Source organism: Podarcis raffonei, chromosome 16, assembly GCF_027172205.1.
Source record: "Podarcis raffonei isolate rPodRaf1 chromosome 16, rPodRaf1.pri, whole genome shotgun sequence".
NCBI classification, from domain to species: Eukaryota; Metazoa; Chordata; class Lepidosauria; order Squamata; family Lacertidae; genus Podarcis; species Podarcis raffonei.
Window position 1 is genome coordinate 42,249,544 of NC_070617.1, and position 19,697 is coordinate 42,269,240.

The 19,697-nt window shown below is 45.9% G+C and overlaps 1 protein-coding gene and 1 long non-coding RNA gene across 6 annotated transcripts in view; one reads left to right on the forward strand and one right to left on the reverse strand.

The window, feature by feature from the left end:
* The window catches only part of SEZ6L (seizure related 6 homolog like), a 142,664-nt gene that overhangs the window by 45,187 nt on the left and 77,780 nt on the right, over positions 1-19,697 (reverse strand). For all 5 annotated transcript variants that reach the window (XM_053368462.1, XM_053368461.1, XM_053368463.1 and 2 more), the window contains 2 exons: positions 18,737-18,870; positions 387-579 (listed from right to left, as the gene is read on the reverse strand). In XM_053368462.1, the coding sequence (XP_053224437.1) occupies positions 387-579; positions 18,737-18,870 (327 nt within the window). The remainder of the gene's footprint in view (positions 1-386; positions 580-18,736; positions 18,871-19,697) is intronic.
* The window catches only part of LOC128403582 (uncharacterized), a 100,945-nt gene that overhangs the window by 12,059 nt on the left and 69,189 nt on the right, over positions 1-19,697 (forward strand). The gene's annotated exons all lie outside the window — the stretch shown is intronic.

Consider the following 19,697-nt stretch of genomic DNA (forward strand, 5'->3'; position numbering starts at 1 on the left):
AGTGATCCATAAAGGGGAGGCACAAGGTGGCAGCCCACAATTTGCTCTAGGGTTGGCATTGGTGAAAACATGGCTCTTCTTGTGTGTTTGACAACTGCATCTCCACAATCGGGATCAGTAGGAGAGATCTGACTTCCCCTTGTAAGCCAAGGGAGGAAAATCAGCAGACTGTGATTTTATGCAACATCCCCCTCATGGCAGCCATTTCGTGACTGGTGCCCTCAGTATCCTCTCAAAATGTGAAATGTGCCCCAATAGTTCAAAAAGGTTGGTGACACCCCCCCCGCCAAATGCACAGTAGCTGCATAATCCAGGGCTTCCTCCTCACCTTGGCAGCCCCCCTGGGACAGGGAAGATGTTCTGCCCCTAACAAAAAGCCCCTGTACCTTGATAATGCAGCTGGAAAGTCCCAATCACGTCATCTTGGAAGGTGCGGAAGAAGACTGAGATGGTATTGGTGGGGCTGCGTATGACTTGGCCCTCCACCAGGAGTGTCTGATTGGCCAGGACTATCAGCTGGTCATCATCCATGCCTCGGATAGACAGCACTTCCCCCTCGGAGAGGTTGACGCTTTTCACCTGTGTCCCAGGGAAGGAGAAAGAGCGCCATGAGATGCCCAGGATTGAGGGAAGGTTCATCCCTTGGGTATCTCCCAACCTGCAGAATGCTCCCCCTCAATCACAACAGGCAGTGACATTGCTCTCATATGGCACCAAGTCAAGATGTCACCAATGTATTTTTTTGTAATTTTGTTCTAATTTTAATTTTCTAATGCACAAAAAGCAGCAACAATAAATAAGAAAGAGAAAGGGAAGAGATCAAAGCAAGAAAGGGAAAAGAATGGAATAGACAGACATGAGGAGAGAGGAGGCAGCAGGAGTACATTATTAAAAAACATTGATGACTTTTAATTCCATACAATTGTCCTTCATAAACATATTCTCTTAGAATGTTTTCCCAAAGGAATCCATGAGGAGACGACAGCTGCCAATCTCATTCCTTTACTATGATGGGTTCACTAAATGGATGCTAAACTTTAGAAAAGTTGTCCTTCATATTTGAATTGTGTAGGGACGCGGGTGGCACTGTGGTCTAAACCACTGAGCCTAGGGCTTGCTGATCGGAAGGTCAGTGGTTCAAATCTCCATGACGGGGTGAGCTCCCGTTGCTCGGTCCCAACTCCTGCCAACCTAGCAGTTCGAAAGCACGTCAAAGTGCAAGTAGATAAATAGGTAGCGCTCTGGTGGGAAGGTAAACAGCGTTTCCGTGCACTGCTTAGTCATGCTGGCCACATGACCTGGAAAAACTGTCTGTGGACAAACGTCGGCTCCCTCGGCCAATAAAGCGAGATGAGCACTGCAACCCCAGAGTCATTTGCGACGGGACTTAACTGTCAGGGGTCCTTTACCTTTACCTTTTTAAGTAATTTAAAAAATGGTTTTAATTGTTTTGAAGCCTTCTGTGCCATCTCTGTTTATATCTTGATGGGTTTGCTGTCTGATTTAGCTGTTTTTACAACATCCACTTTTTAAGTAATGGTATCATTGAATAATAGGCTATAAACCTTTCAAACAAATAGCTTAATAACCGGGGATGGATGAATTTTTTCCTCTCAGTTTCTCCACCTGACAATTCATAGGTATTTGTGTGTGCATTTCCTTTAGTATACACAAGGTATACACAAAGCAATTTTCTTTAATATGAGGTTTCACTAAGGCACATGTTTTAGCCCAGTCCTCCTCCCCATGTGTGCTGGTATCATCAGAACAAATTCATTGTTTTCATTGAATTAATTAAACTAAATAGTTTTAATTGGATTTTGAACAAATGTTCAATTGTTTTGAATGTTATTTTGTTCTGACCTTTCTTAGTGGCTCATGCAAACTTTTGTTCTGAATAGTATTTTTATAGGGCAGGGTGGAGGGCCCTGGGATGGGTTCATGGAACCAAGGGGGTGGTGTTCTGAGAAAGTTTGGGAACCACGGTTATGATGCATTCTGTATGAGGCTGCTGTTGAGAACAGTCCAGAAGCTTCAACTGCTACAAAACCCATTTGCCAGAATTTTAGTAGGATTCCCCAAAGTGTCCCATGTGACTTCTGTTCTAAGGAGCTACAGGGGCTCCTGGTTCACTTCCAAGCACAATTCAAAGTGCTGATGATTACATTTTAAAGTGCTAAACAAGTAACAGCCCAGGGCCCAAATACGTGAATTAACACCCTCTTCCTGAATCAATCTGCCTGTTCACTACAATAGTCATGGCTCCTTCTTTGTGTTTCTCCTTGGGGAAAAGCACATCAGCTGCATAGTTCAGTTGTTTAGAGAATGGTGCTGAGAATGCTGAGGTTGCAGGTTCAATTCCCGTAAAGGGCAGCTCCATATTCCTGCATTGCAGGGGGTTGGACTAGATGATCCTCAGGGTCCCTTCTAGCTCTCTGATTTTATGTACAAAAGAGGGGATCTTTTTTGCAGTGACATTCCCAGCTTTGGGATGGATGCCCTCCAAAGGGACATTGGCAAAGGGTCAATTAGTCCAGCCCCTTCATCAACACGGTGCCTTTCTATTTGCCTGGGCAGTTGTAATTATGGTATTGTTTTAGCTGATTGAATGTGTCTAATTCCTTTTAATTTCATTGTATAGTTGGTTTTTGGAATTTTGAAGTTCATTTGTATACCACCCTGAAAATCTATTTGTGGATGAAGAGCAGTTTATAGGAATTTCTAAAACCTTCTCTATATTTTGGAAAGGGCGTCTTTCCATCTGTCCTCTACAGGCTCAGCTGCCTCGCAAGGATTCCTGAGGTGAGGGTGGCAGTTGTTGCTGATGTTTAGATGCCAACTGCCATTTTGAATCGAGACTGAAACAAGACTTTGCCCTTTTTTGGCAGAGATTTGCCCATCTCTCAAGATACCCTCAACCAACTCAGGACGGGGTTCAGGATGTTTGGATGCCGAGCACCATTCTGATTTGAAATGGCAAGTTGAAACATGACTTTGGCATGATTTCACCTGCTTTTTGGTGTGATGGGACTAAACTCACAAATTACATTATCCATTAAAAGTCACCCTATTTGTTGTTTTCTAAAAAATCCCAAGCAGTATTGGGGACTCCCCACTAGGAAAGAACCAAGCCAAGCATCATGTTAGGAAGAGATGTTCAACAGAAACCTGAAAAGAGGAAAAGAGGGGGAGAGAACCACCAGGACTGGGCGTGCATTGGACATCCTTTATGCTGCTTTGTCACCAGCTTGTCACCAGTGTGTTTGTGCGTGTGTGTGTCTCCTGGTTGCCAGGTGATGAGATGTGACATGAGCAAGGCCAGGAGAAGAGGCTGCCTTGTCAGCCTGCAGCAAATCCAAGGCTTGTGGACAGATCCACAGCGACTGTGAAGTCAGCTCAAAGCCATCCTTCTGCCAGGAAGCAAGCCAGAAACTGACAGCTTTCCCCAGACAATTTGAGAGGTGATGTCAAAGTAGAGCCATTTGTTAGCAGCTGAGCAGCCCTGCAGAAATGCAGGTTGCTCAATCTGGACCTCTCTTCTTAAGCCTCCTGGAAGCTGCAGGGGATTTTTTTTTTTTTTAAGGGAAGGGGCAGCGATGGAGCAGTACAGAAAGAAAACAAAACAGTGACAGTTTGGAGGAAGAGAAGGCAGAATGTCCTTTGTGACACATTGCCTGGCTCCTCCAGCTCTTGGGAAAATAAAACGGAGACTTCCTTTTACAACTGGAACACTCCCATTTTCCCACCTACCCTCACTATCCAAGACCCCCCTCCCACCATTGCCTGTGCTTGAAGCTGCTGAAATGCCTTGCCTGTGCTGACTTCTAAAGCAGGGAAGGGTCTCTATTGAAACAGGACTGGGGATGGACAAGAAGCTTTGCAGTAACCCTTCGGTGACCAAGGGGAACTGCACTGAGCTGCCTCTGAATTCCACTGGAGTCAATAAGCCCCCTAGAGCAGAGGTCAGCAACCTTTTCCAGCCGTGGGCTGGTCCACTGTCCCTAAGGCCATGTGGTGGGCTGGACTGTATTTTGAGGGGGGGGATGAATGAATTCCTATGCCCCACAATTAACCCAGAGATGCATTTTAAATAAAAGGACACATTCTACTCATGTAAAAGCACGCTGATTCCTGGACCATTCGTGGGCTGGATTGAGAAGGCAATTGGGCTGCATCTGGGCCTTAGGTTGCCTAGAGGTTTGCTGAAGGACTGAAACATTCAAAAAGGAGAGAAGGAGAAGAAGAAAATGGAAAGAAATCAGAAGAAGATGAAGAAGAAGAGGACGGGGAAAAGACGGATAGGTTATAAGAAAATAAAACAAATTTATTTTAATTAGGAACCATCATGGCATTAAAGTTATGGAATTGGAATATTAATGGGATGAACAAGAAGAAAAAATGGAATAAAATTGAACAATTTCTAAAAAAGAAAAATTTGGACATATGTTTACAAGAAACACACGTGGCAAGAAAGCATAGAAAAATTTTGATTAACAAAAGATTAGGAAATGAATTCATATCTTCGGATAGAGAGAAGAAAAGAGGGGTTGTTTTGTATATAAAAAATAAAATTGAATCGCAACAAATTTTTAAAGACGAAGAAGGAAGAATTATAGCAGTCCAGATCAAATGGCAAGGGGAAAATCTGATAATCGTCGGGATCTATGCACCTAATGGAAACAAGACTGATTTCTATAAAACTTTGGAAGAAAAACTTTTTGAATACATGGATCAGAAAACCATACTAATGGGAGATATGAATGGGGTAGTTTTGTTGGAAATGGATAGACTAAGAGATGGAACATCTAAAGAAGGAAAACTGCCCCAGTCTTTCTTTTCATTGATTAAGAACTGTAATTTGATTGATATATGGAGACTTAGACATCCATTAGAGAAACAATTTACATTTTTTTCTGAACCAAATCAGTCAATGTCAAAAATAGATCAAATATGGGTTTCGAATGAATTGACCCCAAGAATCCTACAAGTTGAAATTAAGCCTAAAGTAATTTCAGATCATAACCCAATAAAATTGGAATTAAAAGGGTTTGAAGAAAGAACATTTAGATGGAAAATTAAAGATTATCTTTTGGACGATCAGAAAATCATAGAAAAAGCACAAAAGAAATTAACTGAATATTTTGTTGACAATTGTAATAAGGATACAAGGATGAGTGTAGTATGGGACGCAAGCAAGGCAGTGATGCGAGGTTTTTTTATCCAACAGAACTCACTGAAGAATAAAAACAGAGAAAAAGGGAAAAAGGAAATTCTAAAGCAGATAATGGACAAGGAACAAAAATTAATTAAAAAACCAAACAATTTTAAAATAAAACAAGAAATTAAGACTGCAATCAAATGGCTTGCGTGGCAAATCAAAAAAAGAAAGGAGCAGAACACAATCAACAGAATTGTTGTAAAGGGAGAAGAGATAGACAATCCGAAAGAAATCAGAAAAGGATTCTTGGACTTTTATAGACAATTATATAAAAATAAGGAAAGGAATAATATAAGGAAAATAGAGAAAATTTTAAAAGAGAAAAAGGTGCAAAAGATCCCGGCAGACAAAAAAGACCAACTGAATACCCTAATAGAAATAGATGAGATAAAAGAGGTTATAAAGGAACTGAAGAGAGGGAAAGCCCCGGGACCAGATGGATTTACATCAGACTATTATAAAGAGTTAAAAGATGTTTTGATGTTACCCTTAAAGGAAGTCATGAATAACATTCTAAAGGAAAGAGACATCCCGGAAATGTGGAAAGAAGCATTCATCACCTTTATCCCCAAACAGGACTCGGACTTAACTCAAGTTAAAAATTATAGGCCTATCTCATTGCTGAATACAGACTATAAAATTTTTGCAGGGATTTTAGCAAGAAGAATGAAAAAGATATTAATAGAAACTATTCATAAGGCTCAAGCAGGTTTCCTCCCAGACAGACAGATGAAGGATAATGTAAGGAATATAATTGACATTTTGGAATATCTGACTGCCAGGAATGAGAAACAAGCTATACTTATGTTTGTGGACGCAGAAAAGGCTTTTGATAATATAACATGGGACTTTATGTTGAAAAATCTGGAGTGTATGGAAGTGGGAAATGAGTTCTTTAATGGGATAAAGGCAATTTACACAGAACAGAGAGCTAAATTGATGGTGATAACAGAAGATATTATAATATCTAAAGAAACAAGGCAGGGATGTCCGCTTTCACCATTCTTGTTTATAATGGTCCTGGAGGTCTTTCTTAATGCGATTAGACAAAATAAATTAATAAAAGGGATAACAGTTGGTCAGAATGAATATAAAGTTAAAGCCTTTGCTGATGATCTGGTAATAACGATTGAAGAACCAATAGTAAGTGTAAAAGAAGTATTAGAAGGGATCGAACAATTTGGGAAAGTGGCAGGGTTCAAATTAAATAAGAAGAAAACTAAAATAATTGCGAAAAATATGGAGCAAAGTACTATAGAAGCAATGCAACAACAAACAGAGATAGAGGTGGTTAAAAAGGTAAAATATTTAGGAATTTGGTTAACTCCTAAAAACATTGACTTATTTCAGAACAATTATATACCGGTCTGGAACGAGATAAGGAAAGATCTGGAGGTGTGGGGCAGAATGAAACTATCTTTCTGGGGTAGAATTTCTACGATAAAGATGAGCGTCCTTCCAAACATGTTATTTTTATTTCAGACTATCCCCATAATAAAAGGGATAACAATTTTTAGAGAATGGCAAAGAACGATTTCAAAGTATATCTGGCAGGGCAAAAAGCCGAGAATTAAATTTAAGTTGTTAACAGATGTGAAGGAAAGAGGAGGCTTTGCCTTGCCAGATTTGAAGTTATATTATGAAGCAGCATGTCTTTGCTGGTTGAAAGAATGGATAAAATTAGAAAATAAAGAACTATTGGACTTGGAATGTTTTGATAACAGATTTGGATGGCACGCATACTGTGATGGTTCTAGGGGTTGCTCGTGCGTAAGCCGGTGCAAACACCCGGCTGTATTGCCTGAGTGAACCTTTTCTGTCTGGACAGCCACTCACCCGTGGCTGTCTCAATCGCTGGCAGAATCCGTCAGTGGGCGTTTCTTAAACTTCTTCCAGCAAAGAAGCTCTTTGACGCCTAGTCTCCTCCTACTCTCTCTGCGTGAAAGCCTTCTGCGCAAGGAGGGCGTAGGCAGCGGAGGACCTCTACTCTCCCCGCTGGTCCCCGACAAGGAGTCATGGGACCGCCTCACCGCTTCCCCCATCTGCCCCCCTTCTCCACTGGTGCTATGCTGATTCTCTTCCCCAGAAGATGGGCTGCCTCTCCCAATCCCGGGACGCTCTCTGGAATCCCTCTGGATTTTGCTCTCTCCCTCCGGCACTGATGGCAGTTCCCTGACATCCACCTCCTCCTCAAGACCCCCCCCAGCGTGATTTTCCGGTACAACCTCCTCTCTCTCCTCGGTCGACGATGCAGGGAATCCCCTGAAGGAACTGTCATCATCTTCTGAGGATTCAAAACCAGCCTCCCATCCGCTCGGACTTCTCCCCGCTGGTTGAACCTCCCAGTCTGATCCTTCTCCCTTGGACACCTCCCCTTCCTCCTCTTCGGAGGCAGGGAAACCCACAAAGTCCCCTTCGTCGTCTGTGGGTCCAAATTCTTCCTCCCAGAATCTAGCTAATGGTTTGGGCTTCTCCGGGAACAAACCGTGGAATTCTTCCACCAGATACCCGTCAGTGATTGATTCCGCCGGGACCCAAGTGTTTTCAGACCTAGGTTCCCCCTCCCAGGCTACCAAGTACTCTACCTGGCGACCTCGCCACCTTGAATTGAGTATTTCCGTGGCTTCGTTACAGTGTTCTCTCTCCTCTACCCGCGGGTGGGTGGTAACCCCTCCCTCCCATCCCGGGAACTCCCGCCCCTTCCTGTAAGGTGAAAGTAGGGACCTATGGAACACTGGATGTATCTTCATGCTGTCAGGCAACTTGAGTTTAAATGCCATGGGGTTAACCTGCTGTATTACCTCAAACGGCCCCAGCCGCCTAGGCTGCAACTTCTTGCACCCTCCCTTTAGGGGTAACCCTTGGGACGACAACCACACCCTGTCCCCCACCCGTATGGCCTCCCCCCCGACAGTGCCTGTCCGCCTGCCTCTTGTAGACTTCCTTGGCCCGCTCCAAGTTCAGCCTGAGTTGCTGGTGTAAGGCCTCCATTTCCGCCACAAATTGCTCAGCCGCAGGTACACTCCATCCTTCCTCCCCCCACCCCGGGAAGGCCCTGGGGTGACACCCATAATTGGCCATGAAAGAGCTCATTCCCGTGGGCACGTGTTCAGCGTTATTGTATGCAAATTCAGCCAAAGCTAATTTCTCTACCCAATTGTTCCGCCTTTCGCTGACATAGCAGTGTAGGTACTGCTGGAGTATGCCATTCGCCCTTTCGGCTTGTCCGTTGGTTTCTGGATGTCTCCTCTGCCGTTGCTGCATGTGAGCAAGCTATGAAATGGCACATTTTAGTCAGTAGATCAACCACTACCATGACCGCTGTCTTTCCCCTTGACTTGGGCAGATCTGTCATAAAATCAATGGACACCACCTCCCAGGGCCTTTCCGGTGTGGGTAAGGGTTCCAGTAGCCCCGCAGGGGCAGCCCTTTCCCCCTTTGCCCTCTGGCATCGGTCGCACCCTCGTACATATTCCCTTACGTCTTCCCTCACCTTTGGCCACCAGAACTGCCTGGTGACAAGTAGCATGGTCTTGTGCTGTCCAAAGTGCCCAGCTGTTGGGTTGTCATGGATTTGTCTAAGTACCTTCCCCCTCAAAGTCTCCCCTGGTACATACAGTGCCCCCTTATAGTACAGTAGTCCTTCCTTTTCCTCAAACCCTCCATTGACTTCCTTCCCGTCCCTGAGTTCCCTGATTTTTGTCTGAGCAAACTCATCGTCTCTGGTGAGCCCTGCCAGTTCTCGTTTCCCAACCAACGCTCCCCCCCACACCCACCGGTCCTCGGGGATCACGTGCCTGGTCTCTGGTGACCCCTCTCCTTCCATGTCCTCCGGTTTCCGGGAGAGAGCATCTGCCCTTACGTTTTCCTCTCCTGGCACGTATCGGATCTCGAAGAAAAACTTGGCGAACTTCTGAGACCACCTGATCTGTCTCTGGTTGAGCACTCGCGCGGTCCGCCAGTATTCCAAGTTCTTGTGGTCAGTTCGGACCTGGATCTTGTGCCGCGCCCCTATCAATAGATGTCTCCATTGCCGAAATGCCGTATAGATCGCAAGTAGTTCTGGGTCATACACCATGTAGTTTTGCTCCGACTTGCTCAGCTTCCTAGAGAAAAAGGCACACGGCATCCAGTTCTGCTTGGCCCCGGGCTGCAAAAGGACCGCGCCAATCGCGCGGTCGGACGCGTCCGTCTCCAGTCTCATGGGCTTCTCCGGATCCACGTGCAGGAGCTGCTCTTCCGAGGTGAATGCCTTCTTCAGTTTTTCAAAGGATTGCTGTGCATCCTTTGTCCACACGAACTTCTTTTTGCTACTAAGACAATCCGTTATGGGCGCTGTCAAGTGAGCGAAGTTCTTTATGAACTTCCTGTAGAAGTTGCTGAAGCCTAGGAACCTCTGCACATACTTTCTGTTTTGGGGGGCTTTCCATTCCAGCACTGCCTTCACTTTGCGCGGATCCATGGCTAGTCCTTTGTCTGACAACCTGTACCCCAGGAATTCGACCTCCCTGGCGTGGAATTGGCATTTTTCTAGCTTGACCCACAACTGATGCTTCTTCAGTCTCTGTAGCACCTCCCTGACGTCTCTGACGTGTTGCTTTTCGTTGTCCGAATAGATTAAGACGTCATCCAGAAAGGCTACGCAATTCTCGTACAGCAGGGTGCATGAAGGCTTGAAAGCAGGCGGACCCCAATTGTAATCCAAATGGCATAACTAAGTACTCAAAAGCCCCCAGGGGGGTGAACATGGTCGTTTTCCATTCGTCCCCCTCCCTTATCCTAATCAGATTGTATGCTCCCCTGAGGTCCAGCTTGGTAAAAATCTTCCCCTGCCTAACACATGTCAAAGTATCGTCAATCCTGGGCATTGGGAAAGTCACGGGTTCTGAGACCAGGTTTAGGGCCCTGTAATCCACGACTAATCTGGGTTGAGTAGTCTCTTTTTTGTCCACAAAGAACACTGGACTGCCTCCCACCGCCTTTGATTCCCTTATGAAACCTCTCTTCAGGTTCTTGTCAATAAACTGCCGCAACTCCTGCATCTCCCGGTCGGACATGGCATACAGCTTACCCAACGGTAACTGAGTCCCTGGAGGCAGGTTGATTTGGCAGTCAAATGGCCTGTGGGGGGGCAGTCTGTTTGCCTCCCTCTCGCTGAAGACCTCCTTCAAATCAGCATATTGTGGTGGCACCTCCCCTTTTTGCTCCAGGGCCACCCCAGCCACCCTGGTCACAGTCCTTGGTTCCTTCCCTCCCAGACAGTGTTCTAAGCAGTAAGCTGACCCAAAGGTGACCGACCGCTGATGCCATGACACCACTGGATCATGTATTGCCAGCCAGCTCATTCCCAGTATTATCGGGGGTCCTGCCAGCGTGGCCACGTGAAAGGCAATGGTCTCCGTATGTCTGGAGACACTCATTCGCATTGGCGGTGTCTGGTGTGTCACTTCCCCTCCCAGGAGTTCCCTGCCATCGATGGTGGTCACCTGCAAGGGAAAATCTAGTGGCAACAGGTGGAGCTGGTGCTCCAGAGTGAAGTCTCTGCTGAAGAAATTACACGAGCTTCCAGAATCTAGCAGCCCCTCCACTTTGACGGGGTGCCCATTTGGGAGTTCTAGCACTACCTCTATGGCGATAGCTGCCTTGGGGGGGGGTCAGGCGGGGGCACTTCTATTGGTTGCTGGCCTGGCTGCTGCCCCTGCTGGTTGGCAGCCAGGTGTTGTCGTTTCCCTGCACCTGCTCTTCCTCCCCCTTATCGTCGTGGCCTGCAGCCCCCATCATGCCTTGCCAGGCTTTTCGTTGAGGGCAGACCTTTGCAAAATGTCCCGGCCTCTGACAGAGGAAACACTTCTTGGTAGTTTTCCACTCTTTCCCCTCCCTTTTCCGACCTTCCCCGGCGTTGGAAACTTCACGCGCGCGCGCTCCATCAATTTCCATTGGCTCCTCTGCCTGGGAAGGCTCCCTTGGCATCTCCGGAATGCGGTTGTCATGGAAACGTTCCACTCTTATCTCCCGCCTTTCCTGAGCCCGCGCTTCCTGGCGTACACCAATCGCAAGCACAGCCTTTGTGAGTTCATCCACCAACCGTGGGTGGGGCGCTCGGGACAGCTCGTCTTTCACTCCGGGGGCCAGACCCGCTTCAAACAACATTTGTACTGGTTGAGAGTCCAGATCCCACCCGAGCTTGTGGACTAACATCGCAAAACGCGACCAGTAGTTTCTGACGGTCAGGCTCCCCTGCTTGCACCCCATCAGCTCCCTCCGTGTCATGCTTTGCTCAATCTCACTGGAGAACATCGCGTCCATCGCAATGTAGAATTTCTTAAGATCTTTCAAAGCGTCATTCCCCAATGCCATCAAGGGCCTGATCCATTCACGCGCCCCATCCTGCAGATGTCCAATAATGTAAGCCACCCTCTCCCTGTCATCCACAAAGTCCTTTTTCTGCAATTCCAAAGCGTATTGAATTTCCGTCTGGAAGGCATTGTAGTCTTGGGGCGTTCCACCAAACTTGTGTACCAGCCCCGGGACCTTCATCCCTATTGGGGTGGCTCTAACCTGTGCATCCTGAGCCCGTCTTTCCTCTAGCCGTGCAGACAGGGTAGCGACATGTGCCTCCAGGTCTCGGTTCCTCTCGACCAGACCTTGCACCATGGCTTCTTGCTCTGTCTCTCCGGCCGGCCCCATTTGGCTCATCGTGCTGCCTCTCTGGTGCTGCGTACAAGCAACGTCAGGGACTGACTGATTGCTGTGATGGTTCTAGGGGTTGCTCGTGCGTAAGCCGGTGCAAACACCCGGCTGTATTGCCTGAGTGAACCTTTTCTGTCCGGACAGCCACTCACCCGTGGCTGTCTCAATCGCTGGCAGAATCCGTCAGTGGGCGTTTCTTAAACTTCTTCCAGCAAAGAAGCTCTTTGACGCCTAGTCTCCTCCTACTCTCTCTGCGTGAAAGCCTTCTGCGCAAGGAGGGCGTAGGCAGCGGAGGACCTCTACTCTCCCCGCTGGTCCCCGGCAAGGAGTCATGGGACCGCCTCGCCACTTCCCCCATCTGCCCCCCTTCTCCACTGGTGCTACGCTGATTCTCTTCCCCAGAAGATGGGCTGCCTCTCCCAATCCCGGGACGCTCTCTGGAATCCCTCTGGATTTTGCTCTCTCCCTCCAGCACTGATAGCAGTTCCCTGACACGTACCTACGGTGTGAGAAAAAGAAAATTCATAAAGGCTTTGGGAACCACATCCTCCGGAGTGTGCTAATATAAATATGGGATAGGTATAAAAACCTATTAGAACCAAAAGTTCCACACTGGTTATCTCCGTTAGAAGTCATGAGTGTAAAGAAAATTAATATGAGAGGTGAATGGATTACTTACGGTGCATTGATAATTAAAGAAGGAGAGAAATGGAAATTAAAACCATATGAACAAGTTAAAGAATACGTCTATGATTGGTTGCATTCTCTTCAGGTTAATGAAATGTTTAAAAAAGATATTAAAGAAAGTGGCTATGTAGAAAAAGATCCTAAGTTTCAAATGGATATAATAAACAATGATTGTAAAATTCTGTCAAAAATGTATAAGATGTTGTTGGAATGGCATACGAAAGATGAAGAAGTGAAATCGGTAATGATACAATGGGCCAGGGATTTTGGTTATAATATACAATTTGATGATTGGGAGAAATTATGGAAAGAAAATTTAAAATTTACTGCATGCACGGTGTTAAAGGAAAATGTGATGAAAATGTTTTATAGATGGTATATAACACCGGTAAAACTAGCAAAAATGTTTAAGACGTGTAACAAGTGTTGGAAATGTAAAGAAAAGGAAGGAACGTTTTATCATATGTGGTGGGACTGTAAGAAAGTGAAAAGTTTCTGGGAGATGATATATAATGAGCTGAAAAAGATGTTAAAATACACATTTGTAAAAAAAAAACAAAGGCTTTTATTTTAGGGATCACAGGAAACGAGATAAGAAGAAAAGACTGTAAACTTTTCCAATATGCAGTTACAGCGGCAAGGATTTTACTGGCCCAGAAATGGAAACAAGAGGAAATGCCAACGATTGAAGACTGGAGACTGAAACTAACAGACTATGCAGAACTGGACAAATTAACTGGGAAAATAAGATATCTTAAGGACCAAAAATTCATCGAAGACTGGGGGAAATTTGTAGAATATCTGAAAAATACATGTGACGTTCAAACAACATTAGTGGGATTTCAAGAAGCACTGTGAAAGCTGAGATGTATTGTTAAAAAAAATAATAAGAGCAGTGGGAGGGAAGATCAGTGACAATGCTAAGAAAGGAATGCGTAACTAAGAGGTAGAGATGGAAGATTGACAGAGAAGCTGAGGGAAGTCCAAAAAGAGAGAATTTGTTTGTCAAAGATTGGATAAAATTGAATATTTGTGTTGTAAATCAATAAAAATTATTATATATATATATATATATATATATATATATATATATATATATATATAAAAACATTCAAAAAATTCAAACCAGCTATATATTAAGGATCCACACACCAGCATCCTAGATAGCTGGGTAGGCTTGTTGAAACAAACATGTTCATAGCAGGTGCTGGAAAGAACACAGTGAAGGAGCCTGCCTGGTCTCAAGAGGCAGGGAGTTCCCAAGTATGGGTGTTGCCACATTCATAATTGATTCTTGCAGTTGCAGACCAGGTACTATGTGGCCCCTGAAAACCATGCCAGTTCCGCCTATCTGAGAAGTTGAGAGGCTTTTATGAGGCAAGGCAATCTTGCAGGCTGATAAGTTTATGTGTGTGTGTGCCAACCTCTATTTTATTGTTGTAGGTGTTTCTGGGATTCCTTAATCTTCCCAGCAGAGAGGTGGGTTACCCACCCTGCTGGTCTGTCAGTACACTAACATATTTTAAAACCCGGGGATGCGAGTTGCCTCCCGCCTGTCGGCTGAGCGTTTCCCCATGAGAACCTAAGAAAAGCTCTTCTGGATCAAAGGCCCGTCACATCCAGCATCCTGTCCTCGCAGTGGCCAGCCCTTCCTCATAGGGAACTTGCTCCACCCCCTTAATAATTTGGGAGGCCTTTTTCTGAACCATTTCTGAATCCACTTTGCCCTCTCATAGCATAATGTTGCAAAATGTGGATTCCTCCAAGATGCCTTTGGAGGCGAGGTGAGTATACTTCAAATGCTGCTTCCCTGGAGCTTTGCATCGTCTCCTTCTGCTCTCCGTCGCTCTCCTAACTGCCCCTTGGCCTGGAACCCCCTTTTCCACAACTGGGCTGACATCTTTGCTGAACGATCCATTATGAGCATTGTAACAGAGGTGAGCTCCCTGGCATCCCTGAGAGATGGCACTTTCTTGCCCCATCAACACACACAGTTTAATACTGGTGAGAGCCCAGCTCCTCATCCCTCTGAAGGGTCTCTCTGAAGCTCAAAGTGTTTAAAGAAAATTCTGTTTCGGGTTAGTCTGTAACTAAGAAGATAAAAGGCAGAATGTACAGCAATTTTAACTCCCCTGAGGTGGTGGAGCCTCCCTTTTGTAACAGAGAGGTGAGAGGAGGGGTCAGCCAGCCTGCTTGAAATCCCCTTTTGCTTGCAATAATTGGCTGCTCCAGACAGGAAACTCATCTCCAATGAAATAGAGTTATTCAAAAGCATGGAAGTGGCTTACAAAAATGTGCGGCTGATACTTTCCCAGCTCAAATTGTTTTGCAACATGGCCATTTGCAGATAGCATGGGGATTTGGGAGAGGAGGCTGCAAAGCACAGGGCCTTGAAAATGTCTGAGTAATAATACCGAAGAGGGACAGACACAACCCACCAGGAAGGTCTCCTGCACAACTTCCTCCTCCAGTTCTGGGTTCACCACCTGGCTTGCAGAACTATTCAAATCCTACAAATCACAAACTTAGAAGGAACCTCAAAGGTCATCTAGCCCCAAACACCTGCTGCTGATTTACTACAAAGAATCGGAGTAAATAAGTCAGACTGCATTTTCCTGCCCCCCTCCCAACATAATAGTACTCCTCTTTCTCATCTTCTGAAGTCATTTGGACTGGTGTCCATTACTGCCTAGGGAACCATTACTGGTTCCATAATTTAACTGGGTGCTGTGTGAGGAAGTCCTTCCCCCTGAATCTTCCAACATTCCACTTCCCTGGCTTTCCATGAGTTCTGGTGTCAGGAGAGAGAGAGAAAATATTTTCTCTATTCACTTTCTCTGTGCCATGCACAATTTTATAAATGTCTCTCATGTCTGTATCTCCCCTTTTCTCTAAAAGTCCCAAATGCTGCAAGCATTCCTCATAGGGCAGTCACTGAGCACCCTGGATCACTTTGGTCCCCCTTTCTCTTCTGAGCCTTTTCCAACTCTGCAAAATCCCTTTTGAGATTGGCAGCCAGAATCACACCATAGATTTGTATAATGGCATGATTTTATTGGCATTTTATTTTCCATCCCTTTCCTAGTGGTCGGTCTAGCTCAGCCCAAGGGATACTCTTTGTGATGCTGTCACTCACAACGGTGTGAAAGAAATCAAAGAAACCCGGTTTGCATTTTGCAGATGCCTCTTGCCTTGAGTGTTTGCTTCTGCCAAAGCAAGATAGATGTGGGGTCGGGGTCAGGTGGGGGCCCTTTTGAGAGAGCCACGGCTCTGCCTCCCTCTGACAGCGGCCACCTGCCTACCTCATGGAAGCAAATTTATCTTGCCCGCCTCTGCTGGGATCAGCTTAGTGCTTCCCTTCCCTTCCTTTCTTTTTATCCTTTAAGCTGGAGGGATACGATAAGGGTGACCCCTGTAATCGCTGGGAAATTCTCACCACTAAACTCCACCAGATGTTGCTCTGCTCTGGCTATGCAATCCACTGCACCACCCCAGCCTCATTCGCTGGGGCTCCTGTCTCCATCTCCAGCTCTGGTGTCTCTCCCAGAGCAAATGCTGACACAGAGTCCACCCCTGAGGTTGTTGCAGAAGTCCTTCCAGCTGCCTTCCATAGATGCCCTCATCTGCCAGTGCTGAGGGCACCCTGGAAGTTTGTGGAATTGATACGTGGATGTCATGACCTGGGACCCAGGTGGATGTCATGGCCTACGACATGCACACCAATGTTCACACCTCTGTCCCAGAGTACATTCCTGATACACGATTGACCTCTGCCTGCTAAGTGCTGAGTCTGCATAAACACGTTCTCACAGCCACAGCCACAAGGTATCTGTATTTTGCTGGCATTGCACCCATTGTAGGCCTTTCTTATCAGCTTCCAAAGCAGAGAAGAGCAAGCTAACCTTGAGGAGAAGAAATACTGGGAAATCTTCAATGATGAGAAACAGTAGATTCTCCTCACCCAGACAAGTCTTCATATAGCAGATAGCAGAAAAGCAATATTTTGTATAAAATTTGCTTAAAGATACCTGTAGCCATAGTCATTGGGGCAGGCTGTTCTGACCAATGAAATTTGTTTTAGGGGTCCACAAGCTGTCCATGCATTCTGTTATCCAATCATATTGCTGAAAAGGATTGTGCACAAGGTGATCACACATGTAAATATTATAAAAGTGTCTTGAAATTTGAATTCAAGATCTAGAATTTGGAGAATTCCTCTGGATCAGTTATTTTTGCTGCAGCCTGCAATAAATATGAACTCTGCTGTCTTTATTTGGCTAAAGAGGACTGGTGTATTTCCAGACCCCCTTTGTAGAGTAATGGAATCACAGAACCTCTGTGCTCAGAGATCTGTGCTGGTTGCCCATCTGCTGCCAGGCCAAGTTCAGGGTGTTACCATTACATGTCCTCCAACATTTGTCTGATGAAAATAGGGCTGTCCTAGTCTGTAATTATATATATATATATATATATATATCCCCCATCTGACTGAGAGGCCCCAGCCACTCTGGGCGGCTTCTAACATATATAAAAACATAATAAAACTATACAGGGCTGCCTTCAGATGCCTCCAGGATCAAATCAGAAACTGGGACGGCTTCTGTAAATCTGGGACTGTCCCTGGAAAACAGGGACACTTGGAGAGTCTGCCCTTAATATAAAGGTAAAGGGTCCCCTGAGCATTAGGTCCAGTCGTGACCAACTCTGGGGTTGCGCCCTCATCTCGCTCTATAGGCCGAGGGAGCTGGCGTTTGTCCACAGACAGTTTCTGGGTCATGTGGCCATCATGACTAAGCCGCTTCTGGCGAACCAGAGCAGCACACAGCAACGCCGTTTACCTTCCCGCCAGAGCGGTACCTATTTATCTACCTGCACTTTGACGTGCTTTCGAGCTGCTAGGTTGGCAGGAGCAGGGACCGAGCAACGGGAGCTCACCCCGTCGTGGGGATTCGAACCTCCAACCTTCTGATCGGCAAGCCCTAGGCTCTGTGGTTTAACCCACAGCGCCACCCGCGTCCCTGCCATTAATATACAATGCCCTTAAGAACTTGGGACCAGTTTACCTGCGAGATCACCTCACCCCATATACGATGCCTGTTTGAATGCTTCAAACAGCAGAAGTGGCCCTGTTACAAAGGCTGCATAATCCCCGTTTTACATTTGTAAGAATTTAATATTTTAGTGTGGCAACAACTTTCCTTTGGACATGTCTGATCATTCATGGCACTCTTTCAATGCCTGCTAAGAGCATTTTTGTTTAGACAAACCTACCCACATGTTTAGAACGCTGACACAAGTTTTAATATGTTTTAGTTTATTGTTATTTTAATTTTTCAAAAGTCTTACATTGTTGTTATTAATTCTTCTTAGGGATCATTTAATTACTATCTTTTTAGTAAACTGCTTTTTTAAGCAATCCAGCAGTGTGTAATTTTTATGAAATAAAAATGAAATAAATAAAACAAGTCCAATCCCCAATGGCAGCAGCATCTCCAGAGAACGCTGGGAGACACTCTCTGCCTGACCCTGGAGAGACCCTGTCAGTCCACGAGGACGAGACAGAGCGAGATGCACCGAGGGTCACACTCAGTAGATGGCAGCGTCCTACGTTCCATGTAGCTCAGTATTGCCCACACTGACTAGCAGCTGCTCTCCAGGGTTTCAGTCTGGCAGAACTGCATCCCTACTTGTACCTGAAGATGCTGGGGATTGAATCTGGGACCTTCTGCACTCTAAGCAGGTGCTGTACCACTCGGCTATTCCTCCCTCCCCTCTGCATTTTTTCTGTGCATCTGCTCCAACTGCCCCTACTAACCAGGCACAATGGGTATTTTTTACGACGTATGTACACTGTTTAGATCTATATTACATGTTAGTTTTCCAAATAAAATTAATTTCAATAATGGTGGTGATAAAGGAAAGGCACTCTGCACATGATCAGAGGCACTCTGCTTAAGCATTGCTGCTTTGCATGGTTCAGAGCTTACACAGAAAGCAAGACTTGAGGGCTCCAGCTTAAACTGAGCGCAGACCAGCTTTGACATTTGGGTCCAGGTTAGCCTAGGCAGGTGGGGGCTCGCACACTCACACCCACACCCTGATGTAGGCTAGGGCTGGGCTGCCTCCCTCTTGCATGCCTACCTGCAGTTCCACCCCATATCCAGTGTAAACAGTCACATTGTAGGTGCATTCCAGGAAACGGTTCCACGGCAGAGGTGGGTAGTCGGTTGAGTCTATGTATCCTTCCGGCTCGTAAAAATTCACGCCGCAGAGAACTGGAAGGAAACTCCATGTTAATCATAGACTGACCTACCCCATAAAATCCATAACCAAATGTCCACTAAAGTCTAGGCTATAACCAACCAGGCACTAATTCCCCTTAAAAGATTCATTTGTTTGTTGTCAATTGTTGTCAGGGCTAATGCCCTCCATATAAACTTTACAATGCTTACTAAAAAATTAAGTAAAAGCATAATGTGCTTTGGGGAAAAAATGGGTTGGAGGCCTTGTTATTCCCCTCCCATCTAAGAGCCATACCACTCTACCCAGTTCTGGGAGTGGGTTGGGACAGTTAAATGCCAAAAGTAATGTTTAGTGGTGGGGAGGAGCCCATTTGGGATGGCAGGGCTGAGAAGGAGAAAGAGGCAGTGGTTTGCTTGGGACCCTTCCATGTTGTGGGACAGACTACAGCCCAGGCCAGAACAGAAACCAACATCTGGAGGTCCACAGATTCCCCATCCCTGGCTGATGCTGACTGGCAGTGGCCCTCAAGGGTCTCAGGCAGAGGGTCTTTCCCAGACCTATGCAAAGCTGCTCCCATTTGCTTTCTGCAAGCAAAGCAATTATTCTGCTGATGCTCTGTGGCCTCTGTCAAATGCACATGGTTCCTCTCTTCATGCCTCTACCCTTCTGCCTTTGCCCTCCCCATCTGCTGTCCCAAAGACAAACGACCGTTTAGCAAATGCACTGACCATCTGGCAAGTCAGCTGTCTTCCACTGCCCTGCAAATTTGTGATAAAGCAGCAGCTGTGACCAGCCCAACTCTCAGAAGAGGGGCAGGTAACATGGTGCCCACTAGAGGTTGTTGGCCTCCAAGTTCTAT